This window comes from Rhinopithecus roxellana, chromosome 14 (genome assembly GCF_007565055.1).
Source record: "Rhinopithecus roxellana isolate Shanxi Qingling chromosome 14, ASM756505v1, whole genome shotgun sequence".
Lineage (NCBI taxonomy): Eukaryota > Metazoa > Chordata > Mammalia > Primates > Cercopithecidae > Rhinopithecus > Rhinopithecus roxellana.
The window spans coordinates 30,566,197-30,593,689 of record NC_044562.1 but is presented as its reverse complement, the minus strand read 5'-3'; the positions used below and the strand labels follow the sequence as shown (position 1 = coordinate 30,593,689).

The 27,493-nt window shown below is 53.3% G+C and overlaps 2 protein-coding genes across 2 annotated transcripts; both read right to left on the bottom strand.

The window, feature by feature from the left end:
- On the bottom strand, positions 1 to 26,660 carry LOC104660081 (cilia- and flagella-associated protein 65). Its single transcript, XM_030916673.1, has 23 exons — positions 26,549 to 26,660; positions 24,906 to 25,043; positions 22,923 to 23,169; positions 22,118 to 22,342; positions 21,084 to 21,242; positions 20,707 to 20,857; positions 20,078 to 20,206; positions 18,084 to 18,297; positions 17,629 to 17,757; positions 11,709 to 11,885; positions 11,366 to 11,432; positions 11,106 to 11,216; positions 8,334 to 8,525; positions 8,075 to 8,233; positions 7,470 to 7,613; positions 6,480 to 6,593; positions 6,180 to 6,287; positions 3,608 to 3,652; positions 3,182 to 3,381; positions 2,595 to 2,723; positions 1,109 to 1,612; positions 287 to 424; positions 1 to 173 (listed from the first exon to the last, which is right to left on the bottom strand). Exons 4-23 carry the CDS (start codon positions 22,331 to 22,333, stop codon positions 89 to 91), a joined length of 3,171 nt encoding a protein of 1,056 aa, XP_030772533.1. The 5' UTR covers positions 22,334 to 22,342; positions 22,923 to 23,169; positions 24,906 to 25,043; positions 26,549 to 26,660; the 3' UTR covers positions 1 to 88.
- LOC104660041 (cilia- and flagella-associated protein 65-like) lies at positions 22,612 to 27,308 on the bottom strand. The gene is given in 7 exon segments (XM_030916797.1): positions 22,612 to 22,738; positions 22,910 to 23,169; positions 24,906 to 25,043; positions 25,145 to 25,169; positions 26,343 to 26,836; positions 26,838 to 26,909; positions 27,099 to 27,308. Coding segments are annotated over 7 exon segments (1,326 nt in total).
- Positions 27,309 to 27,493: the final 185 nt, after the last annotated feature.

Below are 27,493 nucleotides of genomic sequence, written 5' to 3'. Positions count from 1 at the left end.
AAAGACTAGATGCTTTTACTGGCGGGGCGGCGGAGAGGGGGCCAGGCATGACCTAAGGCGGCATGTCAGAGAGGCTGGGCGCGGGCATCTACGGAAGGTCGGTAGGAAGTGGTATCACCGGGTGGAGTACCTCTGCTTGCTGCGTCGGCAGCAGCGTGTCCGGGGTCAGAATCCTGGAAGACAAAAAGTCCCAAGTAGGGGTGGGGACGAGGCTTAGGGCAGAGCCTGCCTGCCCCCCTTGCCCCTCCCGCGCGGTCTGCACGGCCGCTGGCCCCGGCGCCCCTACCTGGGCACACAGAGCGGTGGCAGGGCGATGACGCGTGGCCGCGAGGTGAGCACCACCTCCCCGCGGCTCGCTTCCACCAGGATGTTCTGGATCATGTTCTCCAGCAGCGCCTCCTGCAGGTTCGTGAAGGCCGGGAGTCTGCGACGGGGCGGGGGCTAGTATGAGCGTGGCCGCAGTGACTGCGCGCCTCCTCGCTTGCCTGTCCGTGCGGTACAGTGTGCCGCCAGCTCTACGGAGATTCCCATTCGACTCCCTTCATCCACTACAGTATGGGCCATCCTTGTTTCAATGTTACAGACGTTCCAAGTGTGGCTAAAAGATTCCAAGTTGCCAAATATGCTGCTGGTTTAAGGGGTGGGATTCAAACCCAGGCGATGTAGTAGGCATCTCAGGGTCAAGTTTGGAGAAAGGTAGGGAAGTGATGAGAGGGCGCAGAAGGGACTGGGTGGGGCCTAGGGAATCCCTACAAGGACATAAATCATCTGTAGGGCAGCCCCAGTGGGAAGTCCCACTTGCAAGACAGGTGGTCCTTTTCTGGCTCTAGGAGCCCATTTACAAGACTTTGCAGACTATAACAATTCTCCTGGTAGTCATGCCTTGGTAAATGTCAACAACCAGTTCTCAGAGAAAAAAGAATGAAGTTCAGTGTTGGTGCCCAACTGATACTCCCGCAGAGGCCTTAAGCTATCAACATGACCTCACTAAGCACTGAGTTAGGATGAAATGTGCATACAGGCAGCGGCCCTCCTTGGCATCCCATTGCCTCCTAGGAGCCTTCTGCACTTCGCCTCCTCCCATCCTCACTGGGGCCTGGCTGCTCACCTTCTGATGGCCTCCTTCTCGTCCTGTTCTTGCTCCTCCTTCACCATGACTTTCAGCTGCTGTTGCCACTGCCATTGAATGGACTCCTGGGACTCAGGCTGTGGTGTGGGCCTGATCCCTGCCCAGCTCACTTTCTCTCCCTTCTCATCCCTCTCCTCCTCCTTCTCTATCTCTTCCTTGCCCAACTCCTCCTCTTCTGTCTCCTCTTCTTCCTCCTCTTCCTCCTCCAACTCCTCTTCTTCCTCTTCACCCTTCTCCTCCTCCTCCCCCTCTTCTTTCTTCCCCAACCCTGGATCGTGCTCTGGTCTGTCTTCCTTTGGCTGCTTGCCCTTCCCGTCCTCCCAGCTGCTGGAGGATACAGGCAGGACTGGCATTAAGTACAGGGTGTTTTTCTGGTCCTTGAACTTAGTTGACAGCTCATTCCAGAACTGGCAGAAGTACGGCACCTGCTCCACCAGGCTTTGGTCCACAGCCTCATGGAAGTTCTTGTCTTCCAGCAGGCCCCTAGGTGGCAGGGAGAAGGAGAAGTCCCTTGCTGAGGGGCCCTGAAGCCCCTGGGGAGGCCTGGCTTAAGAGCTAGGTGCTAGGTGGGAAAGGGGCTGCTAGGTGGGGAGAGGGGAGAGGGGAGCCCTTGGTCAGTTGTTCCTCCTGTCCCTTCTTTTAAGGAACACATATTTGAGCCTCATGAACTTTTAGAAGCAATCATGGTATAGTGGAGGCAGGGCAGGTCAGATTCACACACATACTGGGCAGGAACCCTGGGGAGACAGTGAACTGGCTCCAGACTCATCTGCCAACCCTGGAATGGGGCAGAACTCAGGACCCAGACCTGAGAATCCCTCTAGCCAGCTCCATCAGAGCCCTACTGTCCTGAGGTGGGTGGGTTGGGGGGACAGTGGCGGGATCTTGCAAAGAAGTTGTTTCTTTTTTTCTTCTCTCGCTCTTTCTTTTTTTCTCTCTGTCGTTCTCTTTCTCTCCTCTCTTTCTCTCTTTCTCTCTCTCTTTTCTTTCTCTCTTTCTTTTTCTCTCTCTTTTCTTTCTCTCTTTCTTTCTTTGTTTTCCTTTTCTTTTCTTTTTTTGAGACAAGGTCTTGCTGTCTCCCAGGCTGGAGTAGAGTGGTGTGATCATGGCTCACTGCAGCCTCAACATCCCAGTTAATTAAGCTAATTAATGGTCTCAAGCTATCCTCGCACCTCAGCCTCCCAAGTAGCTGGGACTACAGGCATGCACCACCATGTCCAGCTAATTTTTGTATTTTTTGTAGAGATGGGGTCTTGCTATGTTGCCCAGGCTGGTCTCAAACTCCTGGGCTCAAGCCATTCTCCCACTTCTGCCTCCCAAAGTGTTGGAATTATAGGCAAGAACCTCCGTGCCCCACCAAATTATATTTCTCAAGAAAGGAAGAGTGCTGGAATGTAAGGGGCTCTGGCTGAATGAGCTGAAGGGATGAGAAAGTGGCAGTGAAGGCCCAGGGTATAGCTGGTACCTGATGATGGTGGTGAGAATGTCAACCAGGAGCTGCTTCTTCTGCTTGGAGACAGGGCCCCACTTGTTAGGGGATTTTTCCTTGGAAGTCTCTGACTCTTCCGTGGGGGCCTTCCTCTTTGGCATTTCCCTGTGGTAGCCATGACATTCTGAGTGGCCTGGGCAAGGCACCATGCTGGGGTTGGGGGCACAAGCTGTGGTGGTAGCTGACCAGTGATGAGGACCCAGATGAGTTTGAGGCACTCCCAGCCTTAACCCAAATGTAGTGCTACTGGGCTCAGAGAACCAAGCTCAAACCCTCAGAGTTAGCACAGGAGCTAGAGAGACTCCCAGTTGGAAAAAGAAGGAACAAAGAGTGGCAGGTGGTGCCTAGGTGTGTTCTCCAGGGGGCTCTGGCTGTTTCATCCCCCTTTCAAAAGAGCCTAAGTGGTAATGGGGCATCCTGGGCCCAGAGGCACTCAATGAGTCCCACTGCCACTGCCCATGCTCCACCCCTCACTATGGGTTGGGTCTGGGCAGCCCCTGCTCTGGAGTGGAAGAGGAGACAGAGAGAAGAGGAAGGTGACTGTTGCCTTTCCATGAGATTACCGGTGCAAAAAGTGGCAGGGAAACTCTGAGAAGTTAGCCAGAAAGTAGTCGGTGGCATGGGCTCGGGCGGTAAGGCCCAGGCAGAGCATGCCTGGAGAGGGTGGCTGGGGGCAGGGCCAGGACATCTCCTCCTTTGGGGTCTGCAGTTTCCAGCTGGCGGGCCGGCTGACAGACTGCTGGTTCTTGATGGGAGGCAGCGTCTTTGGGAAGGGAGGGACATGGATGACAAGGGTTTGGGCACCGTACTCACATCACCAATGGGGTCCTTGACCTAGTTCCCCATCACATAAGCGTGTGGCCCCACTCATTGGCACTTTCATCCCTCCTTTCTGGGAGGCTGGTCCAGGGGTCGGAGGTCTCTCTGGGAGAAAGCAAGGACCCTCCCAAGTTGTCCCAAGAAGATGGGCCTGGGGCTCGCTGCCTCACCTTGTACTTCCTCACAGGTTCACAGGCTGTGCAGCAAGTTCTCTTCTGTGGAAGAAGAGAGATCCTTGCTTAAGATGCGAGAGGTCCAGCCGGAGGCGGTGCCTCATGCCTGTAATTCCAGCACTTTGGGAGGCCAAGGCGGTCGGATCACCTGAGGTCAGAAGTTCCAGACCCGCCTGGCCAACGTGGCGAAAGCCCGTCTCTACTAAAAATACAAAAATTAGCCAGATGCAGTGGCATGTGCCCGTAGTCTCAGCTACTCAGGAGGCTGAGGCTGGAGAATCGCTTGAACCTGGGAGGCGGAGGCTGCAGTGAGTCAAGATGGTGCCACTGCACTCCAGCTTGGGTGACACAGTGAGACTCTGTCTCAAAAAAAAAAAAAAAAAAAAAAAAAAAAAAAAAAGATGTGAGAGTCCTAAAGAGACTCCCCTACTTTGATCCTCTTGCTGCCCTCCTGGTCCTGCCCAATTCCCTGTCACATTTTCCTCTAGAACCTTCCCTAGAGAAGTGCTGCCTGCAGACCAGGAAATTCCGGTTTCCTGAGTGAAGGAAATGCCATCAAATGTAGGTGGGCAGCTCCAAGGGTGCTTGCCCTGGTGCCCTGGAGCTCTGTGGTTCGGTGAGATGAGAAATCAGTCTCCCTCATTAAGACTTAATTCAGAAATTCCTTCTCTCATGCCCCCAAGAAGAGGTTTTTTTTTTTTAGACAGGGTCTCACTCTGTCACCTAGGTTGGAGTTCAGTGGCCCCATCATAGCTCACTGCAGCCTCGAACTCCTGCACTCAAGAGATTCTCCCAACTCAGCCTCCCAGGTAGCTGGGACTACAGGTGTGAGCCACCACACCAGCTAATTTTTAAAAATGTATTTCTGTAGATGCAGGGTCTCACTATGTTGTCCAAGGCTAGTCTTGATCTCCTAGGCTCAAGCAATCCTCATGCCTTGGCCACCCAAAGCACTAGGATTACAGGTGTGAGCTATGGCGCCTGGCCTTAGGAAGTAATTCGTATCCACAGTTGGGCCACAGCTTCAGAGGGGAGCAGTGACTCCCTGTGGGTTCAGTGTGGCAGACACCAAGATGACCGAGGAGCAAGAATACCAGAGGTCATTCTTGAAAGAGGTCATTCGAGAAAGGTTGTGAAATTAGGGGAGGAACCAAGACGAAATGCTGTCTCGTGTTTATTGTCGGACCCTCCCCCTCCCAAAACACATACTAATAGCTCCCACTCAGTGAGCACTTCCTCGGTGCCAGGCACTGTTCTAGGCACTTTACTGGTATTAACTCATTTAATCCTCACAACAATGTTACAAAGCAGATATCTCACTCACATTAAAAAATATTTTTAGACTTTTATCTTTTTTTTTTTTGAGACAGAGTCTCACTCTGTCGCCCAGGCTGGAGTGCAGTGATATGATGTCTGCTCACTGCAACCTCCGCCTCCCGGGTTCAAGTGATTCTTGTGCCTCAGCCTCCCAAACATCTAGGATTACAGGAAACTGCCACCACTGCCAGCTAATTTTTGTATTTTTAGTAGAGACGGGGTTTCACCATGTTGGTCAGGCTGATCTCGAACTCCTGACCTCAAGTGATCTACCTGCTTTGGCCTCCCAAAGTGCTGGGATTACAGGTGTGAGTCACCACGTCCAGCCTAGGCTTTTATCTTTAACCTTTTTAATATGGAAAATTTCAAATGTATACAAAAGTGGAGGGGATGCTACAAAGAACTCTCCGTTGCCCATTGCCCAGCTTCAACAACTAGCACCTCATAGCCAGTCTGGTCCGAGCTGTGCCCCACCTCTGGATTATATTGAAGCAAATCCCAGATGTAATAGTACCCACCCCTACTTCTTACAGCTGAAGGTACTGAGACGTTACATAGGTTGACTGAGATCACAGAGCTAGAAATCATTAACTCCAGGAATGAAACCTGGGCAATCTGTTTCCAGAGCCTGCCCCTGAAGCCACAGTGTCTTCCATCAGAAGGTGAACTCTAGGCTGGACACAGTGGCTCATGCCTGTAATCTCAGCACTTTGGGAGGCTGAGGTGGTCAGATCACCTAAGGTCAGGAGTTCGAGACCAGCCTGGCCAACATGGTGAAACCCCATCTCTATTAAAAATAAAAAAATTAGTCGGGTCTAGTGGTGGGCACCTGTAGTCCCAGCTACTCGGGAGGCTGAGGCAGGAAAATTGCTTGAACCTGGGAGGTGGAGGTTGCAGTGAGCCACTGCACTCTAGCCTGGGTGACAGAGTGAGACTCTGTCTCAAAAGAAAAAAAAAAAAAAGAAGGCGAGCTCTGCTTGTCTCCCCTGAATCCCCAGTGTGCAGCACACAGTAGCCACTCATTAAATGCTGGCTACACGAGGCAGGGAATGGACAGCCAGCCTTCTCTATCCAGAGAGCCTCTCCGGATGGCTGTAGAGATGCTAAGCTGAGTCTAGTGAATGGAATCTAATCTCTTAGGGAAGGCTGGCTGGTTTGGCCTGGAAGGCCACCTTGGCCCACTACCTCTGTCCCCTCTGGTAAGGCCAGACAGAAAGATCTGGGTGTTTGAGATCTACTCAGCCCTTCTCACCTTCATTTTCCTGTCAGTGATGGTAAACTCCACTTCCTGCCGCACCTTCTCATCCTTCCACTCCTGCAGCTCCTCGTGATACTGCCTCATGAGCTGCTGTGGGTACAGCTATGACCCAGGACAGAGAGAGAGAAGGCCAAGGTCTGGAGCTTGCCCTGGGCCTTTGCTGTAGGCCCTCTCCCTTCCAAGGGCTGACTTCCGCCTTTTGCTGGGGTCTGGGGATCTCACAGCTCATCTCACCCCACCCCAGCATTGGGAGCCATGTCTCCATCCCACCTTACCCCTGGGGCTGGTTCCTACCTTGCAAACCAGGTCTACACTGTAGAAGCTGGCATGCACAGAGGCCCTCAAGGTCACCACAAATGGGACCATCTCTTCAGGAGCCACTACCCCTATCATGGGACTCACGGACACCTGTTGATTTGGGGAAGGAGTCTCTGGAGATTCACAGGGTTGGATAGGATGGCATGGAATAGGATGGGATGAGATGGGACAGGGTAAGATGAGATGGGACAAGATGGGATGGGATGGGACAAGATGGAATGGGATGGGATGGAATGGGATGGGATGGGATGGGGTGGGATGGGATGAGATGGAGTTGGGTGGGATGGAGTGGGATGGGATGGGGTGGGATGGGATGGGATGGAATGAGGTGAGATGTAGTAGGATGGAGTGGGGTGGGATGGGTTGGGATGGGATGGGATGGTGTGGTGTGGGATGAGGTGTGATGGAGTGGGGTGGGGTGGGATGGAGTGGGGTGGGATGAGATGGGATGGAGTGGGGTGGGGTGGGAGGGGGTGGGATGGAGTGGGGTGGGATGGGTTGGGATGGAGTGAGGTGGGATGGAGTGGGGTGGGATGAGGTGGGATGGAGTGGGGTGGGATGAGGTGGGATGGGATGGGATGGGATGGAGTGGGGTGGGGTGGGATGGGATGGGATGGGATGGGATGGGATGGGATGGAGTGGGGTGGGATGAGGTGGGATGGGATGGGATGGGATGGAGTGGGGTGGGGTGGGATGGGATGGGATGGGATGGAGTGGGGTGGGATGAGGTGGGATGGAGTGGGGTGGGATGAGGTGGGATGGAGTGGGGTGGGATGGGATGGGGTGGGATGGGATGGAGTGGGGTGGGATGGGATGGGATGGGATGGGATGGGATGGGATGGAGTGGGGTGGGATAGGGTAGGATGGGATGGGATGGGATGGCGTGGGGTGGTATGGGATGAGGTCAGGTGGGGTTGCATGTGTCCAGAGTTCTGATGGAGGTTCAAGGGCTCAGGGGACTCTCACCTCCCCAAAATCTAGAGGACTTGGCTGCCAGGAGAAGGCAATTTCCTCATTCTTGGAGATGTTGTTGAGGAAGAGCAGGCGGCTGCACTTGCTCTGCACAGGGATGTTTCCCAGGGAAATATGAGACTGAGACAGGAAGACATTCTGTGGGTAGAGAGTAGAGGTAAAGAAATAAGAACTGGCCAGGTGCGGTGGCTCATGCCTGTAAGCCCAGCACTTTGGGAGGCCAAGGCGGGCAGATCACGAGGTCAGAAAATCAAGACCACTGGGCCTGGCCCTTTTGACACTGTTCAACACCCCCACTCCTATGCCATCTTTTAACATCCTCATCCCAGATAAGAGGGTGGGATGCAGGGCCCTGTCGCAGGTGGAGCGGCTTGAGCAGGAACACCTGTGGGCACTAGGTGGCAGGGTAGGCCTCTCAAGGAGCCAGTGCCACCTCCTGAATCTGGAGGAGGGTGAGTTCCAAGGCCTCATCTCAGACTCTGTCCCTCCTCAACTACATCTCATGTCCCTCCCAGCCTCCCCATCATTCTGTCCTGGCCACCCTGGGCTCTGAGGCTCTTCCCCAAGGCCTCAGGCCTTCCCAGTTCCCCTTTCCCCACCTGTCCAGGCACCACCAGCCTAGAGTGTATGGAACTGTTGTCCCACGAGGAGATGTTGTGGAACGGGGCTGTGTCCCCCATCATATGGGGGTCGTAGCCCACTCCCTGGAAGTGGATGAGGGCCGAGTTCCATCCCAGGATGTGTATGGGCACGTCCACCTGGGGAGTTAGGAGGGTTGGGGTAGGGACTGGTCAGAGGGAGGCCTGCTGAGGAAGCCAGCACCACCCCGCCTCCCACATCATCCAGGCTGCTGCTCACCATGTAGGTCTTGGCCTCGATAGGTGAGAAGATCCACAAGACCCGTGCAGTAGTACCTGGCTGGATCTCCCCTTTGGGGTTGAGGCAGCAGAAGATGGGATGATCGAAATTTTTTTCCTGAACCTGTGACAGGACATCGGTCTGGACCTCATATGTCACAGGCACTGAGCCACCATTATACAGCTCATAAATCTACAGGGGGCAGGAATAGGAAAATTGCCACATCAGTTCAGGACTGCAAACCAGAAAGCCTGCGCCCACTGTGGGAGCACAGGCTGGTCTCCATGATGTCACCCTTTGAGTCTGTGAGCTCCTCTAAAGATCTCTGATTTCTCGTGTGGCTTGATTACCCAAGAAGTATGTAACTGTATGTTCAGCTGGTGACATTTTAGGATAATCTGTAATCTTACTTGTAAAGGAGCAGCTTATTTTATTTGTCTTCAATTTAACTTCATCAAGTTTTTTTTGTTTGTTTTTGTTTTGTTTTTGTTTTTGTTTTTTTGAGACAAGGTCTCACTTTGTCACCCAGGCTGGAATGCAGCGGCATAATCATGTCTCACTGCTGCCTCGACCTCCTGGGCTCAAGCAATCTTTCTACCTCAGCCTGCCAAGTAGTTAGGACCACAGGCGTGCACTACCACACACAGCTGCTTCAAAAAAATATATTTTTTTAAGAGATGGGGGTCTCACTATGTTGGTCAGGCTGGTCTTGAACTCCTGGCCTCAAGCAATCCTCCCACCTCTGCCTCCCACACTGCTGGGATTACAGGATGAGCCACTGCGCCTGGCCGAGGGAGTTCTGCTTAAAGGCAAGTAAGGGGGCAGAAAGATCTGAGGGACCAAAGACCAACTCCAAAGGTTGAGAATCATAGAATGTCCTAGAAGAAACCAGATATATTCTGGTCCAATCCTTCCTTTTAGAGATGAGAAAATTGAAGCCAAAGAGAGTAGAGTCCATCTGGACTCAGTCCCGGCCCCTTTTCCCCTTTCTGAGCACTCACTCCTGAACGTGCTGACTCTATTTCGCTAGCCTGGACCACCCTTTGAGCTCCAGACCTGGTACTATGGGTTGAATGCTTGTGTCCCCACAAAATCCATATGTTGAAACCTAATCCTCCATAGAGTAGTATTAAGAGATGATCAGGAGATGATTCAGCCACAAGGGCGGAGCCCTCATGAGTGGGATTAGTGCCCTTATAAAAGAGGCCTGTGGAAGCTCATTTGCCCCCTCCACCATGTGAGGACACAGCAAGAAGCCACCGAACCAGGAAGTGGGCCCCCACCAGACACTAGATCTGCCCATGCCTTGATCTTGGGCTTCCCAGCCTTTTTAATTACGATAAATTATAATAAATTAAATTACAATAAATTATAATAAATTTGTGGTCTTTATAAGCCACCCAATCTATAGTAACTTGTTTTAGCAGCCAGAATGGACTACGGACACTTGGTGTCCACCTTCTACCTGACAAGCCCTCTTGGTTGTCTCATTAGCATCTCAAACTTGGCCAGAACCAAACTCTTCATTCTTTTTTTTTTTTTTTTTTTTTTTGAGACGGAGTCTTGCTCTGCCACCAAGGCTGGAGTGCAGTGGCCGGCTCTCAGCTCACTGCAAGCTCCGCCTCCCGGGTTCACGCCATTCTCCTGTCTCAGCCTCCCGAGTAGTTGGGACTACAGGCGCCCGCCTCGTCGCCCGGCTAGTTTTTTGTATTTTTTAGTAGAGACGGGGTTTCACCGTGTTAGCCAGGATGGTCTCGATCTCCTGACCTCGTGATCCGCCTGTCTCGGCCTCCCAAAGTGCTGGGATTACAGGCTTGAGCCACCGCGCCCGGCCCCAAACTCTTCATTCTAAAGCCTATTTCTGCTCCCAGTTTATCTCCTTTTAGCAAATGGCACTACATATTCCCAGTAGCTCAAACCAGCTTCACTGTCACAGCTCCTGCTGGGATGCCAGAGGGGTAGCAGGTGTCTACAGAAGTGAACAGAGTTGGGGATAGGAAACTCCCCTCTAGATCCAGGAAGCCCATTCCTTGGCCTCTAGGCTGAATGGCTGGAGGCCCCTGCTCAGAAACACATGGGCTTCTAAATGATTAGAAATTGCACAGCTGTGAAATGTTTGGCAAAATATTATGTCCCCCTCTTGGAGATGACCAATGTACATTTCCAGAGCAAGGAAACTGTATTGCTGTCAATCAGTAAAGAAAGAAAAGTCTAGAGTTTGCAAGTTCTTCACATTCCAGAAGGACATCCTTTTTGGAGCAGTGATTTTCACACTATGGCTAAGACCTACTGGTGAGCAGATCTAAATCAATGTTGTGGGTCACGTCCAGCATTTTAAAAACTGGACAGAATAGAATAAAAAAGAAAATATCAGTATACTTTGCATGTAGTAGTATAATTATCAATTTGTGATTCTTCCACTTTGGTTGTATGTTTACATATATACTGGGGTATAAGCATATATAACATCAAATATATTAGTATGGTTCATGGTCAAAGAAGTTTGAAGAACATTTTGCTAAAGGAAAAAAAAATCCTCATTTTTTAATTGGAATTGGACCTGGCAAAGGGCTTAGCACCAGGCACCAGGACACTGCAGCCTCTCCCCTCAAGTCTCTCCCAGTTGCCCAGTCTGGGGGTTCAACCTGCTGGCCCAGCCCCTCAAGTGCTTCCAGACAGCCATGTCTTTGTCACTCTTTCAAGGGCTGACACTCATACCTAGAGACCAGCACCTAGGCCTTCTTGGTCAACAGGACAATGTGGACCACTGACCTGCCGTGGGGGTAGTGTGTCACCAATGGGAACAGGGATGAACTGGTGGGTAGTAGAGGTGAAGTGCACATACTTCTGCTCCGGCTTCACTGTCACACCTATGAAATTTAGCTGGAAATAAAAGTTCCCCGGGAGGAACTGACACAGCCAGTGGAGATCTGGACCCCAGCTCCCCAGGAGAACACAGCTCCCTGCTCCTGTCCAGCCAGCCCCCTCCTCCAGCCTGAAACCAGGGCAGGGCCAGGGTGCTGGGGCCTCACCAGGATTTCCCGGCCATGGGACACCTTAAAGAGCACTGGGAGGTGATCAGTACCGATGAACAGGTGGCTAGAAAGAAAAGTCTGGGAGTGAGTTCTGAAGCCCTGGTACAAGAAAGAGAGCAAATGGACATGACATTTCTGTGGCTTTGAGCTGGCCAGCACCTGGGAGCAACTCACCCTTGAGTTGGGATGGGGCAAGAAGGAAACTAGACCTCCCCTGCAGGTAAGAAGGTAGTCCTCCCAGGGAATGGCCATTTGGGGTGCCCTGGAGTCACACAAGGAAAGGCCAGGGGTAGGGGTCTCTATGACTGGAAGTGCAGGGGACTTGGGAGGTGGGGAACACCTGTATTTTAACTCCACCATCTGCTCCTGCCCGGGACTTAGGCTCCCAGCCTTGGGGCTGATGGAGAAGATGCAATTGTCCTGCACGCGCATCTGGTGGAGCTCAGTGGAATTCAACTCTGCTTGCTCTGCCCAGAGCTCCACGTCAATCCGCTGGTCACTTGGAAAGAGGAAGGCCCTGGGAGACAGATGCAAAGCCATACAAAGAACTGGTCAGGCAGAACAGAGAGGTAGGGGCTCTGAGACCCCCACGGGCAGGTGAAGGCTTCTTCCATGACTCCCACACTTCATGCCCCATTTGGCAAACTGTCCCATGTGTGTCTGAGCAAATGTGGCTGTTGTGGATTCTCATTTCATAGTGGCCCCCAAACCCGGGAACAGACACAGGGCCATGGCAACTCAAGAAGTGAAGAGTGGGGCTCCCACTGTGGGTGCCAGGAGTCAAGGTGTTGCTTGAATATGGGGGCCACTTTGAGTTGGCCATGAACCCTTCTGTGACAAAGCTCTTGGGAAAGGGCCATTTGGGACACCTAGGAAGGCTGGCACCACCAACCAGCAGCCCCAGGGAGTGGGGTGTCCAGGTCAACTTGGGCACAGGGTGGAGAACAGATGCCCCAGCAGTGTTGGCACTCTTGAAACAGAAGCAAGTCTGTGCACAGAGTTAATGTCCCTGACATGCCTAGGACTGCAGTAAAGTAGATAATGCACCTTAAGTAGCTGATAAAACTAGTGACAAAGGGGTCCTGAGGTCACAATTTGAAAGGAGAACCCATTTCACCCTCAGAGATGGCACAGAACTGGTTCCAGGTACAAACCGGGTGGAGGATACGACAGGGAGCATCCAGAAAAGGGAAAAAAAGTGCACAACACACACCTGAGAGAAAGTGCGCAATGCACACCTGAATGCACACCTGAGAGGAAGCGCAACGCACACTTGAGCAGAAGCATGCAACGCACACCTGAGAGGAAGCGCGCAATGCACACCTGAGGAGAATGCGTGCAACACACACCTGAGGAGAATGTGCGCAACACACACCTGAGAGGAAGCACGCAACACACACCTGAGAGAAAGCATGCAACACACACCTGAGGAGAATGCACGCAACACACACCTGAGAGAAAGCACGCCACACACACTTGAGGAGAATGCACGCAACACACACCTAGGAGGATGTGCACAACACGCCTGAGGAGAATGTGTGCAACACACACCTGAGGAGAATGCACACAACACACACCTGAGGAGAATGCATGCAACACACACCTGAGAGGAAGCATGCAATGCACACCTGAGAGGAAGTGCGCAACACATACCTGAGAGAAAGTGTGCAATACACACCTGAGAGAAAGTGTGCAATACACACCTGAGAGAAAGTGCAGAGCACACAAGTGACAAGAATGCGCACAACACACACCTGAGAGGAAGCGTGCAATGCACACCTGGGAGGAAGCGTGCAACACACACCTGAGAGAAAGCGCACAACACACACCTGAGGAGAATGTGCACAACACACACCTGAGGAGAATGTGCACAATACACACCTGAGAGAAAGCACGCAACACACACCTGAGGAGAATGCGTGCAACACACACCTGAGAGCACGCGGCACATATCTGAGAGAAAGCGCACAACACACACCTGAGAGAAAGTGCAGAGCACACAAGTGACAAGAATGCGCGCAACACACACCTGAGAGGAAGCGTGCAACGCACACCTGGGAGGAAGCACGCAACACACACCTGAGAGAAAGCACACAATGCACACCTGAGAGAAAGTACACAATGCATACCTGAGAGAAAGCACTCAACGCACACCTGAGAGAAAGTACGCAACACACATCTGAGCAGAAGTGCACACCGCACACTTGAGAGGAAGTGCGCAACGCACACCTGAGGAGAATGTGCACAACACACACCTGAGAGAAAGCACACAACACACACCTGAGGAGAATGAGTGCAACGCACACCTGAGAGGAAGTGGGCAACGCACACCTGAGGAGAATGCGCACAACGCACATCTGAGAGAAAGCACACAACACACACCTGAGGAGAATGCGCACAACGCACACCTGAGAGAAAGCAAACAATGCACACCTGAGAGAAAGCGCACAACACACACTTGAAGAGAATGAGCACAACACACACCTGAGGAGAATGCGCGCAACACACACCTGAGAGGAAGTGCGCAACACACACCTGAAAGAAGGCAAGCAACACACACCTGAGAGAAAGCACACAACGCACACCTGAGAGAAAAAGCTCACAACACACACCTGAGAGAAAACACGCAACACGCACCTGAAACAAAGCATGTAATGCACACCTGAGAGAAAGCGTGCAACATGCACCTGGAAGCCACAGTAGGAGTCAGGGAGGCCTAAGTCCAAACCCTCAGAAGGAACCAGTCTTAAATTTTTTCACATCTGAAGCGTCAAGAATAGTAACATTCAACACTGGTAAGTTTAGAAAGAACAGACTCAAACACAGGTGGATGGAGAGGGAACTGCTCAGCCTCTTGGATGGAATTTTGGCAGCATATGCCCTTTGACCCAGAAGTCTCTGGGAAACCAATTCGTAGGAATAAAGGCACATATGTGTGCATGTACATATACACATGGATGTCTATCACCACTTTCTTTGTAGTGGTCATGAAAAAAAGCAGCTGGGAACAATTAGAGCTTCCAATAAAGGAGTGATTTAACGATTTAAAGTCCACCCATATTATGGCATATTATACAGCTATTTAAAAGAATGCATTAGATATATGTATTGATCTAAAGGAGATGTTACTGATATAATGCTGAATGAAAGCATCACTATTCCTGAAAGTAACAGGTATAGTATTGGGCTATTACTGTAAAAATAAGAAAGAGAATCACTGTAAATGTGTGCGTGTCTGTGTGTTGTGCAAATGCTGAGTGTGAAAGGCACATTCTGAGTCCTCATCACCCTAGCAGCTGGTCTTGGAGAGGGGACTGCAGAGCTTCTTACTTTTTTTCCATAGCTCCTATGTTGTCTGACTTGTTACAAGTGAGTAAAGCACTGTTGTCATTTTATTGGGGATACTGAGCAGTGGCAAAATTGGAAACCTTGTTAGTTTGGGGTCCTTTAATATTTCAGCCCCTCCTTTGTCCTCACTGCCTTCTGCCCTGGTCCAGTCCTTTTTTTTTTTTTTTTTTTTTTTTTTTTTTTGTGACAGTCTCACTCTGTCACCCAGGCTAGAGTGCAGTGGTGTGATCTCGGCTCACTGCAACCTCCACCTCTCAGATTTCAGCAGTTCTCCTGCCTCAGCCTCCTGAGTAGCTGGGATTACAGGTGTGTACCAGCACATCTGGTTAATTTTTGTATTTTTAGTAGAAACAGAGTTTCACCATGTTGGCCAGACTGGTCTCAAACTCCCGACCTCAAGTGATCTTCCCACCTTGGCCACCCAAAGTGCTGGGATTACAGGCATGAGCCACCATGCCTGGCCCAGCCTCCCTCCTAAATAATTCCAACCCCTTTTCCTTCCAGCCCTCTAGTGTGGGCTTCTACGCCATCTTGCACCCCTCTATCTGGAGGACCACAACAGCCTCCCAACCTGTCCCCTTGCCTCAAGCTGCTAACCCATTCTCCTCCAGTGTGACAGGTCTTGAAAGCTGATCCTGTCTTTGCTCCTAACTTCCCGATGCCCATCCCATGATGTCCTCAGGAAGAAGTCCAAACTCTCTGAAGGAGGATTCCAAGGCCCTGCACGTCCTGGCCCCTGCCTGCCTCCTCAGTCTCATTTGAGACTCTCCACTCTCTCCCACTCGCTGCTCCAGCCATGTGTTGTACACACCAGGCCCTCTGTCTGGAAGGCGCTTCACGGCCTTTCTGCCTTTTCCCGCCAGGCTGTAGGTCTAGCTTAGCTGTAGCTTTCCCTAGGAAGCCCTTCTGAAATGCTGCACACACCTCCTTCACAGACCATATGACCCCGCCAGAGGAGGCTAGTCTGCCGTACCTGGAAGGAAGGGACTAGGCCCATCCCCATTTCTATCCTGAAGACCAGCCCAGAGCCTGCATCTAGGAAGCTCGCAGTAAAGGTGTGGCCAATGAATTAAAGACTGCATGAGTGAACAAATGCCGTTAACCAGCATATTTGACATCTGAAAAGAATCTCCCCTTAAATGCAAGACCCTACAAAGGCCAGAGCCAGATAAAGCAGAGGCGCGAAGGGAAGAAGGTGTGGAGGGAGTGGGGCGGCTGCATGGTTCCCTGCTTCCCCTGGAGCTCCCCCTCCCACGTGGGGTTCCTGCCTGCTGCTGCCTCCTGGCCCTCTCTGACAGGCCTTGGCAGGAATAAAACTCTCCGTCTGTTCTTTATGAGCTCAGAAGAGACGGACTAGAATTTTCAAAAATAGCCTTCTAAGAAATTGAAAGGAAATACAACAACACAAAAAGCATAGGAGAGTCAATCTACTTAGAATCCTGGAAGAGGCACAGATTGCCTTCCTGCACCTCAGATGATGTCCTGATGGATGGGCCTGGCTGGCTGGGCATGCTGCCTGGGTTTCCCCCGCCTCTGTTTCCAGCAGCCTGGACCCTCTCCACAGAGAGCGTGAGTTGGTTGCTCCTACACAAACACCGGCGCGCAGTCCCCTCCAGGACACAGGCCAACACCGCTTTTTCTGCCCCCACCCTTCTCCCTGGAGCTCTGTAGGGCCTGGCTCCGGGCCCATTCAAAGAGCCCAGTGAATGGCAGGTCTGGAGCTCAAGGCAGTCCCTGGCCTTCCCCACCAGGCTGGCAGCTCTGCCAAGCTTCCCAGTCATTCAGGGCTGGGAGCCCTCAGTTACGCACAGTTCTGGCCCTTCTCAGACAGGAGCCCCCTAAAGCGCCAGTTTCCCCATCTTCCTCCACCATGGAGGAGAAAGGGGACAGTCAGAGAGTGAGGGGCCGCTAGTGCCCACCCGATGATGCAGACCCCACCCCTTTCACCCCACATTCCCCAAGGCTCTCTCTGCTTAGGCCAGCGAGTTCCTGATCACAGAAGCCCCCACCTGCCTATTTTCATTCTCCCCCACTCACTGCCATGCCCTGGCCAGACCCCTTGATCCCTCTCCCAAGTCTGACCCAGATGGAGACACTTCTTTTTTCACCTCTCTTTAGCCAAGCAAAGTTGGAAGTCATCAAAAGGGAGTTTACTAGGAAACCAAGGCACATGGTGGAGGGAGGAAAAGTCCAGGCATGGAAGCAGGATGTTTGCTGGACACAAGTTCTGAGCCCCTGGGGGAGAAAAGCCTCTCAGACAGGACCCTTGGGGGCAGCTCTGTCCCCAGCAGCAGGTCCCTGTCCTTCCCCACCAGAGACCCTCAACTTGCTCCCATTCAGGCCCAGCCTCCACTAAGCTGGGGCTGTGTCAGGTGGGCCGCAGCACCGAGCCACTGCGTACTATGTGGAAGCAGCTCAGGCTTCTTGCTGACTAACTGGGGTAGGCAAGGGCTCTGGACCGGACAAATCCAGCTTTGAACCTGGCTCTGTCCATTCATGGCTGAATGGTCTTTGCTGAGTCCTTAACCTTGCTGACCCTCAGCCTCCCTGTCTATGAAAGAGTCTAGAGAAGAGGAGTTTCCCACAGGATTGGAGGAGAAAAGGCTTGTAAAGCGCAGGTCCTGGTGTGCAGCAGATACCCAGTGAATGCGTCTCATTTGTTACGCTATTAAGGCCACTATGGGCAGTCCCACCACTTCTGAGCCTATCACCACATCTCAGCCGGTGACAGGCCCCAGGTCCTGCTGGCAACCCCAGTCCCACCCTGGCTTCCACAGCCGTCAGTGAGAGACCCACTCTTCACCGACAGCAAGCAGCCAGGCCACCACTGGCAAGAGAGTGCAGCTCTTGTTCTCCTTCAGCCTCTAGGCACTTGTCTCCCAGGCCCCTCAGTGGCCCCCTTCAAACCATACCAGTCCAGGGGCACCACTCCATTGTTCTTCAGGGCCAGGAATACCACGGAAGGTGGGGCCTTGAACGGTGCGGCCCCGAAATTGAAGTCAAGCCTTAAAGGGGTGAGGATGCGGGGGATCTGGCTCATGCTGTGTGGAACAGAGAAAGGGGGTCAGACATGGGGATGGAGCCAGGGCAGGGCCCTCCCAGGGATGGCTGGCTTGGGCACTCCCCTCCCTCCAGGTGGGAACTGGAGAATCTGGGACTCAGGGACAAGGATGGGCTGGCTCTTCAGACCCCAAGCCAATTCCTCCCTTCCCTGGGCCCCTCCAGGGATGGGCAAGAACTGGGGAGCTCTTCCCTCAAAGAGATGGGAAACAGCTTCCTTGTTCTGGGAGTCTGGGCAGGAAGTTCCATGAACATCTCTAGATAGGCCCTGCCCCCAGCCCCCACCCGTACCCCAGGCTCAGCTCACCTGTGCCGGGTGGGCACCTTGTAGGTGAGCTCACAGGGGGTGGGGTCACGCTCCAAGTAACTGTTAAGTAGGTCCAGAGAGAAGAGGCGCCACAGGTGCTTCCGGGTGATACCCTCGGCACTGCCCATGGAGCTGATATCCAGGATGGAAAGCAAGGGGTACACGGCCACCAGGGAGACACAACACAGCTCCTGCTTCTCCCCAGCCTTGTTATCTGGGGAGAGGGGTGAGGAAGAGAGAAGTGGGCTTGCCTCCCACCCTCCCTTGAGGGGGCATGCAGGCCATAGGTGCAGGAGTCCTGGGCAGTTGGCCCCAGGACCCTCATCAGGAGCAGTGGACCCCTCTTGGGCTGTAGAGCATTTCCAACAACAGCCAGCCCTTGTCTGACACTTTCTGTGTACTGGGCATTGTCCTCGGTGCCTTATACACATGCCTGCACTTAATGTGCACCGTGATTTGTTTTCAAACTATTTTGTTTAATAACAGCTTTATTGAGACACCATTATATACTGGGTAACTTACCCTTTTAACACATACGATTCAGTGTTTGTTTTGTTTTTTTTTTTTTTTTTTGAGACGGAGTCTCGCTCTGTCGCCCAGGCTGGAGTGCAGTGGCCGGATCTCAGCTCACTGCAAGCTCCGCCTCCCGGGTTTACGCCATTCTCCTGCCTCAGCCTCCCGAGTAGCTGGGACTACAGGCACCAGCCACCTCGCCCGGCTAGCTTTTTGTATTTTTTAGTAGAGACGGGGTTTCACCGTGTTAGCCAGGATGGTCTCGAACTCCTGACCTCATGATCCGCCCGTCTCAGCCTCCCAAAGTGCTGGGATTACAGGCTTGAGCCACCGCGCCCGGCCGATTCAGTGTTTTTTTTTTTTTTTTTTTTTTTTTTGTTTGTTTGTTTTGTATATTCACAGAGTTGTGCAAACATCACCACTATCTAATTTTAGAAAATTTTCGTCATCCCAAAAAGAAGGCTAGTACCAATTAGCCATCCCTCCCCATTCACCCTCCCCAGGCAACTGCTAATCTACTTTCTGTCTCCCTCTGTCTATTCTGGACATTTCATATAAATGAAATTATTTAATATGTGGCTTTTTGTGACTGGCTTCTTTCACTTAGCTTAATGTTTTCAAAGTTCATGCAAGTGGTGGCAGGTATTGTGACTTCGCTTCCCTTTTCTGGCCTGTGTGACATTATTATCCCCATTTTTATTTATTTATTTCATTTCATTTCATTTTTGAGATAGGGTCTTACTGTGTTGCCAGGCTGGAGAGCAGTGGCACAATCACAGCTTACTCATTGCAACATTTACCTCCTGGGCTCAAGCAATTCTCCTGCCTCAGCCTCCCAAGTAGCTAGGACTACAGGTGCATGCTAACACACCCAGCTAATACTTTTATTTTTGTAGAGGTGGGGTCTTGCTATGTTGCCCAGGCTGGTCTCGAACTCCTGGCCTCAACCAATCCTCCCACCTGGGCTTCCCAAAGTGCTGGGATTACAGGTGTGAGCCACCATGCCCAGCTTATTATCCCCATTTGAGACATGTGGAAACTGAGCACAGGGAGGTGAAGCAACTTGTTAGGGTTACAAGTGCTGGAGCCAGGATCCAGGTCCAGAGCCTCTGGCCCCAGTCCACACTCTTAATTTCCTTTCTATGCTGCCCTGGACTCCTTCCAACCTGCCTAGGGCAGGCTAGTAAGAACTCCATTTTATGGAGAAGGAAGATGATGTCCAGGGAGGCTTGGGAGCTAAGATTTCACAGTAAGTCAGCACAGCTCCTAACTCTGCATTGGGCATACGCACATATGGACACTCATCTGGACAGACACATCTGGTGTGCGGCATTTATGCCAGACACCAGAGACACACTCCAGCACACCCCACTCACCCTGCCAGCTCTGCCTGATGCTTAGCATCCACTGCCTCACACAGCCCTCCCCCTTCATCCCGCACTTCCCTGGCCCTGACTCTCTATGCTAGGTGGTCTAGGTACCTCTGTGGGAAAGGAGAGAGTAGCTGATGGTCCAGGAGTACTGGGACTGGTGCTTGGGATAGGCAGTCAGGCAGATGGTGTCCTGGGACCTGGGTGGCATGCTCCCCTCTGTTTGGTCCAGCTGCAGAGCTGCTCAGGGATGATGCCGGTGGGTCAGTGGGTAGAGGAGGCCCAGCCTTTCCTCCTGCTCCTTTGTAGATACCCTCCCCTGGGCACCAGGGGAGGACAGCAGGCCCTGAGGCTGGAAACAGGGACTGGAGCCCCTCCTCCCAGCCTGGGTCAGAGGGACCACACCCAACTTTGTGTCACTGGCACCTGCTAAGCACTTTTCCCCACCTAGCAGCCCTGTGAGGTAGGTGCCTCCTGTGGCCCCTTTTAACCGATGAGGAAGCTGAGGTTCAGAGGTGGGGTCTCGCTATGTTGCCCAGGCTAGAAGGCAGTGGCTCTTCACAGTTGTGATCATAGTGCACTGCAGCATGGAACTCCTGGGCTCAAGCAATACTCCCAGCTCAGCTTCTTGAACAGCTGGGACTACAGTCACATGCCAATGTGCCCAGCAGGTTAACTGATCTTAACCAGTATCTCCTCCCACCTCCCCCTGGCCCCAGTCCCAGCTCAGGCCCAAGTACCGAGTGGGTGGTTGTCAACGGCCTCAGGGCTGCCCTGCTCCAGGTAGAGGCGGTAATAGAGGGTGCAGTTGCCATCATTCAGGAGGACAAGGAACCTGGACTGCTTGCTGTTCACCAGCACATTCCCAAAGTCCAGCTGCTTTTCCTTTGCCTGGAGGCCACAGTCAGCCAGCCAGGAGTGGGGGCTCCTCAAGGCCCACAGCCCCACTCTCCCAGCCCCATTTTCAGAGCATCCCCCAAGGAAGGGCAAGTTTGGGGTGTCCAGGGCAGAGGGCTCCTATCCCCTGCCCTCTTGAGGTGAGGTTCCCTGGGGCCTTCCCTCCCACATGTCCAGGGCCCCTCCACCAGCCCCCTCCTGCCAGAGCCCTCCCACTCACAGAGAGGCTGCTGGTGAGCCCCACGCCCACCAGCCGGAGCATGTAGTGGGTGGTGGCAGCGGGGTTGGCATTTGGCGACAGGCCAGCTTCCCAGACCCACATCCCCACTTGGAACAGGTACTTGGTCTCCTCCAAAGGGCTGAAGGTCCACGTCAGCGTCTGGGGTCACAGAAATGATCCCTGCAGTGGCCTTCGGAAGCCCCTCCACGGGTACTCGGCCATCCAAGGCCCCATTGCAGGGCGTCATGCTATTGGCAGCCCTTTCTCAGAATCTACCCTGTGCCAGGCATTGTACACGGCACATGCATGGAGTCTCCCCAAGCCTCTCGATCCTATATCCCCACGGGGTCAGCAGCATTATTTCCATGCCTCATTTTCTGATGAGAAACTGGAGGTTCAGCGAAGTGGGGTCCCTTGCCCAGGGTCAGACAGTAGTGAGGGTGGGAGCAGGGTGTCAACACTCCAGGCCAATTCCACAGGCTATGAGGCCTCTTGTCCCCCCAAGGGACTGTCCCTCGGGCTCTTACAGATGCCTGTGCTGGTGCTTCTTGTCCCAAGTTTGGCCTCCCCAGCCCGTCTGTAAGGCTCTAGACTAGGGACAGGGATCTGCTATTTTGAATCCCAGCCAGCACACCTGCTATGACTGCAGTCCTCTTCCTCACCCTCACTGGTGGCTGGCCATTTGGGCCCAAATCCAGCTGCTGCAACCCACCCTCCCAGTGACCTCCCAGCTTTGGGGACCATGGATGGGGAGGTGACATGCCCCTCGGCCCTGGCATCAGAAACACTGGTTCTAGTCCCAGCCCTGCACAGCCTAACTTATGCTCTTAGTAAATGGCTGCCCCACCAAGCCTCAATTATTTGTAAAATGGTAGGGGGACAGTGAGAGTAATATTAACACCTCATCACCAGGTGGGGGAGGTTACTGTGGATGGAATAGGGGGTGCACTTGGCAAGTCTGGGCTATGATAGGCACAAGTAAGAGATGACAGAGGTGAAGGCTGCCGTCACTTGGCAGGAGGGGAGTCACTCACAAGTCTCTCACTGGGCTGGATTAGCCCCCTGGAGGGCTGGACAGCCAGCAGCTTTCGGTGCTGCTCAGAGACCCTCCACTCGAACTGCAGGGGCAGACGCGAGGGGTTGCGGAAGGTGAAGGGGCTGGTGGAGGAGCAGCCCACCCAGGTGGGCTTGAAGTAGAGGCTTTTGTGGGTGTCCAGCTTCAACTGCAGGGGCTCCTCCCGGCTGTACATGCTCACCTCCTAGAGCCAGAGGAAGGAGGGCAGTGCCCTGACCTCACTCTGCAGTCCCAGCTCCACCCACATGTCCAGGAAGCCATGGCTAGGCAACCTTCCCCCCTTGGAGCAGGGCAGTGAAAGGCCCTCTGTCAGCCTGTATACTGGCAGTTTCTGTCAAAAGCAGAGTCAATGGTGACTGGCCCAGGAGATAATTCTTGAAAAGAACTCAGGGACTGAGAGAGGATCCTATAGACCATTTCATGGGGTCAGACATGGACCCACCATCCCAGAACCTATTGCTGGCCTGGCCCCAAATATCCCTCTACCACCTGCAGGTGTCTTGCTCCCCCAGATCCTTCCTCTGGGTTCTCTGCACCCTCTTTCTTGGCCTCGGACCCCACGGGGTGGACAGGCAAGGTCCTGAGGGGTGGGAAAGTTGTTCACAGTGTGGTCAAGGGAGTTCCTTCCCTACTATGCTACTTCCTGGAGGGGAAGTGGCTCCCTGGAAATCTTAGGGGCCAACCCCAGAATGTGGCCTTGAAAAGGGTGGTTCAAGATTATGGCCCATTCCCAAGGACCCAGGTCCCCTACCTCTGCCTCCTACCTTGAGATACTGGGGGGAAGCATTGCACTGCAGGTAGAACTGTGTGCTGCTTCCAGGAGCTGCCCTTGGGGTAGGTGCAGATGAGGAAGATCTGGTGGGCCCCGGGTGCCACAAGGCCTGAGGTGGGCCGAAGGATGACGTCTGAGCCTCTCTGGGGGGCCAGGCTGAAGGTCAGCAGCATGCAGTCTTTGTTGACCAGGAGCAGGCTGCGGTAGGTGGGCTCACCGGAGGACACTGCCGGAAATAGCTGGGGGTGGGAGAGGAGGAAAGCGGCCCCCCGCTCAGCGTTCTACCCTGCAACACACTCAGGGCCGAATGGGGACTTGGGAGGAGTTGTCTCCAAGGAAATCCGAGGTGCTGCCCTGCAGCCCAGTCAACGCCCGGGGAACAGGGAATTGAAGGATGCCATGAGCTGACACCAAAGAATGCTTTTGTTCTCCAGAGACCTCCAGACAGGGAGACAGGGAGCCACAGGCCCCTGGAAAACTCAGGCCTCCAAGGCCGCTCCTCAAGGATAAAGTAGAAGTTGTCTCATTTTAGGGTGTCTTTGCATCACTCTTTGGATAACTCATTTTCAGAGAACCTGGTCCAGAAGTTCTGGGGCTGCAGTAACTAACCCCTTTGGGCCAGGTGCGGTGGCTCACGCCTGTAATCTCTGCACTTTAGGAGGCTGAGGCGGGTGGATCACTTGAAGCAGGAGTACAAGACCAGCCTGGTCAATATGGTGGGCCCCATCTCTACTAAAATTACAAAAATCAGCCAGGTGTAGGAGCATGCATCTGTAATCTCAGCTACATGGAAGCTGAGGCTACAAAATCGCTCGAACCCAGGAGGCAGAGGTTGCAGTGAACCAAGATCATACCACTGTACTCCAGCCTGGGTGACAAAGCAAAATTCTATGTCAGAAAATACAAAATAAAAAAGCAAGTAACCCTTCTAGATGATTCTCATGCAGGTAACTGATGGAAACCAGCCCGGACAATCTCAGCTCCCAACACTCTCCAGGCATCCAGGGTGTGGCCACCACCAGCTGAGAGCGGAGCAGGCTGCAAAACACAAAACCTGCAATCCCTGACCAGAGGTCCCCATCCAGCTGGGGTGACAGTGCCTGTGTGTGAGCCAGTGAGGGAGTGACACCAGATCTGCTGGGCTGCATAAAGGCCAGAACCCACCAGGAGGAACTGCCAAGGGAAGGGGGCTGAGGGAGGTATTGAGGGGGACTCTGTGAGGCAGGAAGGCCTTTGGGAAGCAGCGGCCTCCAAGCTGAACCTTGGGGTGGCATAGGTTTGGGATAGGAAGGCAGAAGTGTAGGTGGTGAGGGGAGCAGAATCAACCCAAAGCACATTGTCCCAAAGTGGTGCTTTTCCAGCAACCAGAAGTCTCATGCAAAACCTCCAGGCGATGGAGACTGGAGGAGACATTGAAGGTGAAACTGATTGGAAGCCAGAGGTCTGGCCCTAGGCTTTGTGCTTTTCAGCCCTATGTCCTCTTGCTTGTCAGGTCAGGGCTTCTGAGGGCCTTGGGGTGGCCTGGGAATTATGATCTCCTGAGGATGGGACTGGCTGTCGCTCTCATAGGGCAGGGTGCTTCCCAAAGGTGGGGGCTGCTGGTGTGGCTGTCACATCCCTGGGCCCGAACCCAGGACTTGGGGCACCCAGGCATTCAGTAAACAGGACACAAACAAATACAGGAGCTGGAGGGTTTTGAACCTGAGAGTCACAGGAGCCAGTGAGTATTTCCAATGGAGCAGCAAGGGGCCAGCTGTCCAGGCCCCAGACTCTCCCCAGTCCCAGTGTCAGGGCCCAGGAGCAAGTCCTCAACTGGCCCAGATCCCCAGAATTGGCACGGCGGAGGTGGGAACAGCCAGGGAGGGTGCAACGATGTGTTTCTGAGGCCATCAGAGAAGGGGAGAGGAATCTGCAGGCCAAGGCAGAATCTAGGGCTCTTCTTTCACCCTCCCACTGTTGTTGGGGCCACACTCACCTTGGGGACATCTAAGGAATACTGGGGGATGTGGTGCTCAAAGCCAGAGAAATAGCTGTGGCCTTGCGCCCGCACCGTCAGGCACCAGGATGGGCACATGGTACAGTCCTCCTCAATATTACTGTAGTTCTGCAGGACCTGCAGGGGGGCCAGACCCACGGAAAAGCTCAGAGTCCTGTGTCTGCCCTGTGGGGTGCCCCACCTTGCCGTTCCCTGCCCTTGTGCTGCAGGAGTCCTACACTGGACACAGACAGGAGGGCCTCCCTGGGAAGACAGTGCAGAGAACAAGCATCCCAACCAAGCCCCTCCCGCGGGGAGCTAGGCCCTGCATCCATACAGCAATGCTCCCTTTAGTCCTCACAACCCAGGAGGAGGGTGGGGCTGGGATGTGAAAGCACTATTCATTCTGTAGGAATGAGCCTAGAGAAGTGCTGGCCAACAGAAATATCATGTGAGCCACAAACGCCAGCCGCAAATGTCATTTTAAATGTTCCAGTAGCCACATTAAAAAAGTAAAACACGTGAAGTTAATGTTAATAGTATATTTTATTTAACCCAATAGATCTAAAATCTTATCACTTTAACATATAACCAATATAAAATTAGTAATGAGATATTTTACATTCTTTTCATACTAAGTCTTTGAAATCCAGTGTGCATTTTACACTCACAGCACTTCTCAGTTGGGACCAGCCACATATTAAGAGCTCAGTAGCCACATGTGGCTGACAGTGGCTGTACTGGACTGTGCAGGTCTACAGCCTGTAACCTAAATATCTGACAGGCTCAGCAGAGCCAGGCATCTACAACCTTGTTCCTACAAACCTCCACGTCACCCCACTGCCAAGGCATTAGGATGGGGGCAACTAAAGTCTCCACTTTGGAAAGCCTCCTCAAAAGATTGGATGTGGTCCTAAGTTTAGAGATGACAAGATCAGGACTCAGAGACATTAAGGAACTTGCCCAGGGTAACATAGCTGGTAAGTGACCCTGATCTTGACTGCACAGCCCTACTCTTCTCTAGGCCCCAATACCTTGGCCACTGGGCAAGGGCAGTGGGGTGGGCAGAGCCAATAAGAAAGGGACAGGCAGGACTAATGGATGAGGAGAGAGCATCATGCATCTGGGGCCAGAACAGCAGGGCTGGGGACAGCCAGCACTCGGAGTTCCCTGACCCAGGGAAGCTGAGCTAGAAGCCCCTCCCATCACAATCATCTGGTGCTGCTGACTTTGTCTCCAGGCCCAGGTTCCTGCCCACTCAAAGCTCCTTTAGAGGGACCACTTCTTAATTCAAGTACTAGTAAAGAAGCCAGGAGGCCTCCTAGCCAGGAACCCCAGGGAGTGTCCCCCTGTGCACCCAGTTTTCCCTGTGCACCCAGTTTTCCCAAACAGCTCGATGTCAGCTGAGTCCTCCCTTGGAGGGGAGGGGAGACTTACATAAGAATGAGAAAATCAGATGGACCTAGCTGGGCCAGGAGCTTTGGAGGAGACAAACCCATAGGGGCCGCTGTCCAGCCAACAGAAAGCCTGGCATGCAGAGGATGGAGCCCGAAGCCGCCCTCAGTCACTCCCTGCCACCCTACCCAGCCGTTCAGGCTCCCAGCAGAGACCCCGCATTCCTCCCTCTCATTGTGTGCACACACCTTATAGATGGCAAAGGCTTCGAGCTCCACCGCATAAAGGCAGTTGGGGTGAGGCGGCTGGAAGTGCAGGCGCATGGCCATGGACTTGAGAGGGGGCACGTCACAAGTCTCTGGGGTCACCCAGAAGGGGCAGTCAGACCTCCTCGTCCAGACAACCATGATCTTGCCCTTGGTGTGGTTCATCAGGCACAGGGGTATAGGGTTGGGGGCCTCAGGCCCTGGGCAGGCACCAAAGTCTACCTCGACAGGCTCTATACTGACGGGTGGGGGGAAGATGGTCATGTCGCTAGGTGCCGTCGAAGAAGAACTCGGTCATAGGGGGGATGTAAGGGTACTGCGGGGCCGGCATGTCCTCCAGATCCTGCATGGGGAAAGAGGTAGACAGGGCCCAACTGCCATTCCTCTTGCTATGGCCCCTCCTGGACACACTCCTGTCTAGAAAAGGCTGCACCAGTCACCCCGACTACTAATGGTGCCCATGGGACCCTGGGGGCATGGGATTGCCCAAGAATCACTAGGGAAGGGATATGCAGCTGGGGAGGGCATGTACCTGGATGGGAATCATGAGGGTCCCGTTCTGGTCCTGCGCCAGCTTCTTCTCCTTCAGCATGGCATCCAGGATGTCAGGGGGGTAGAGCGTCAGGCCCCGGGCCAGGTGTATACGGTACCAGGTGAGGTGCTGAGGCTTCAGGATGGCTGGCTTAGTGGTGTCTGAGTGGCAGGTCCCCATCAGGTCCAGGAACAGTGGGTCCTGTGACATTTGTCTGTGCGTGATGGGGCATGGGAGGGGTGGTGGGGCAAGGGGGTTGCTGGGGGGTTGAACTGAGGACAGAAGCTGGGTAGACAGGGTAACAGGCAGTGGGGCAGAAGCTCCAGGTGGCCAGTGAGCGAGCACTCAGCAGTGGTCTGGCTCAGCCAGGGCACAGCAGGAGTCCAGGGAAGGTC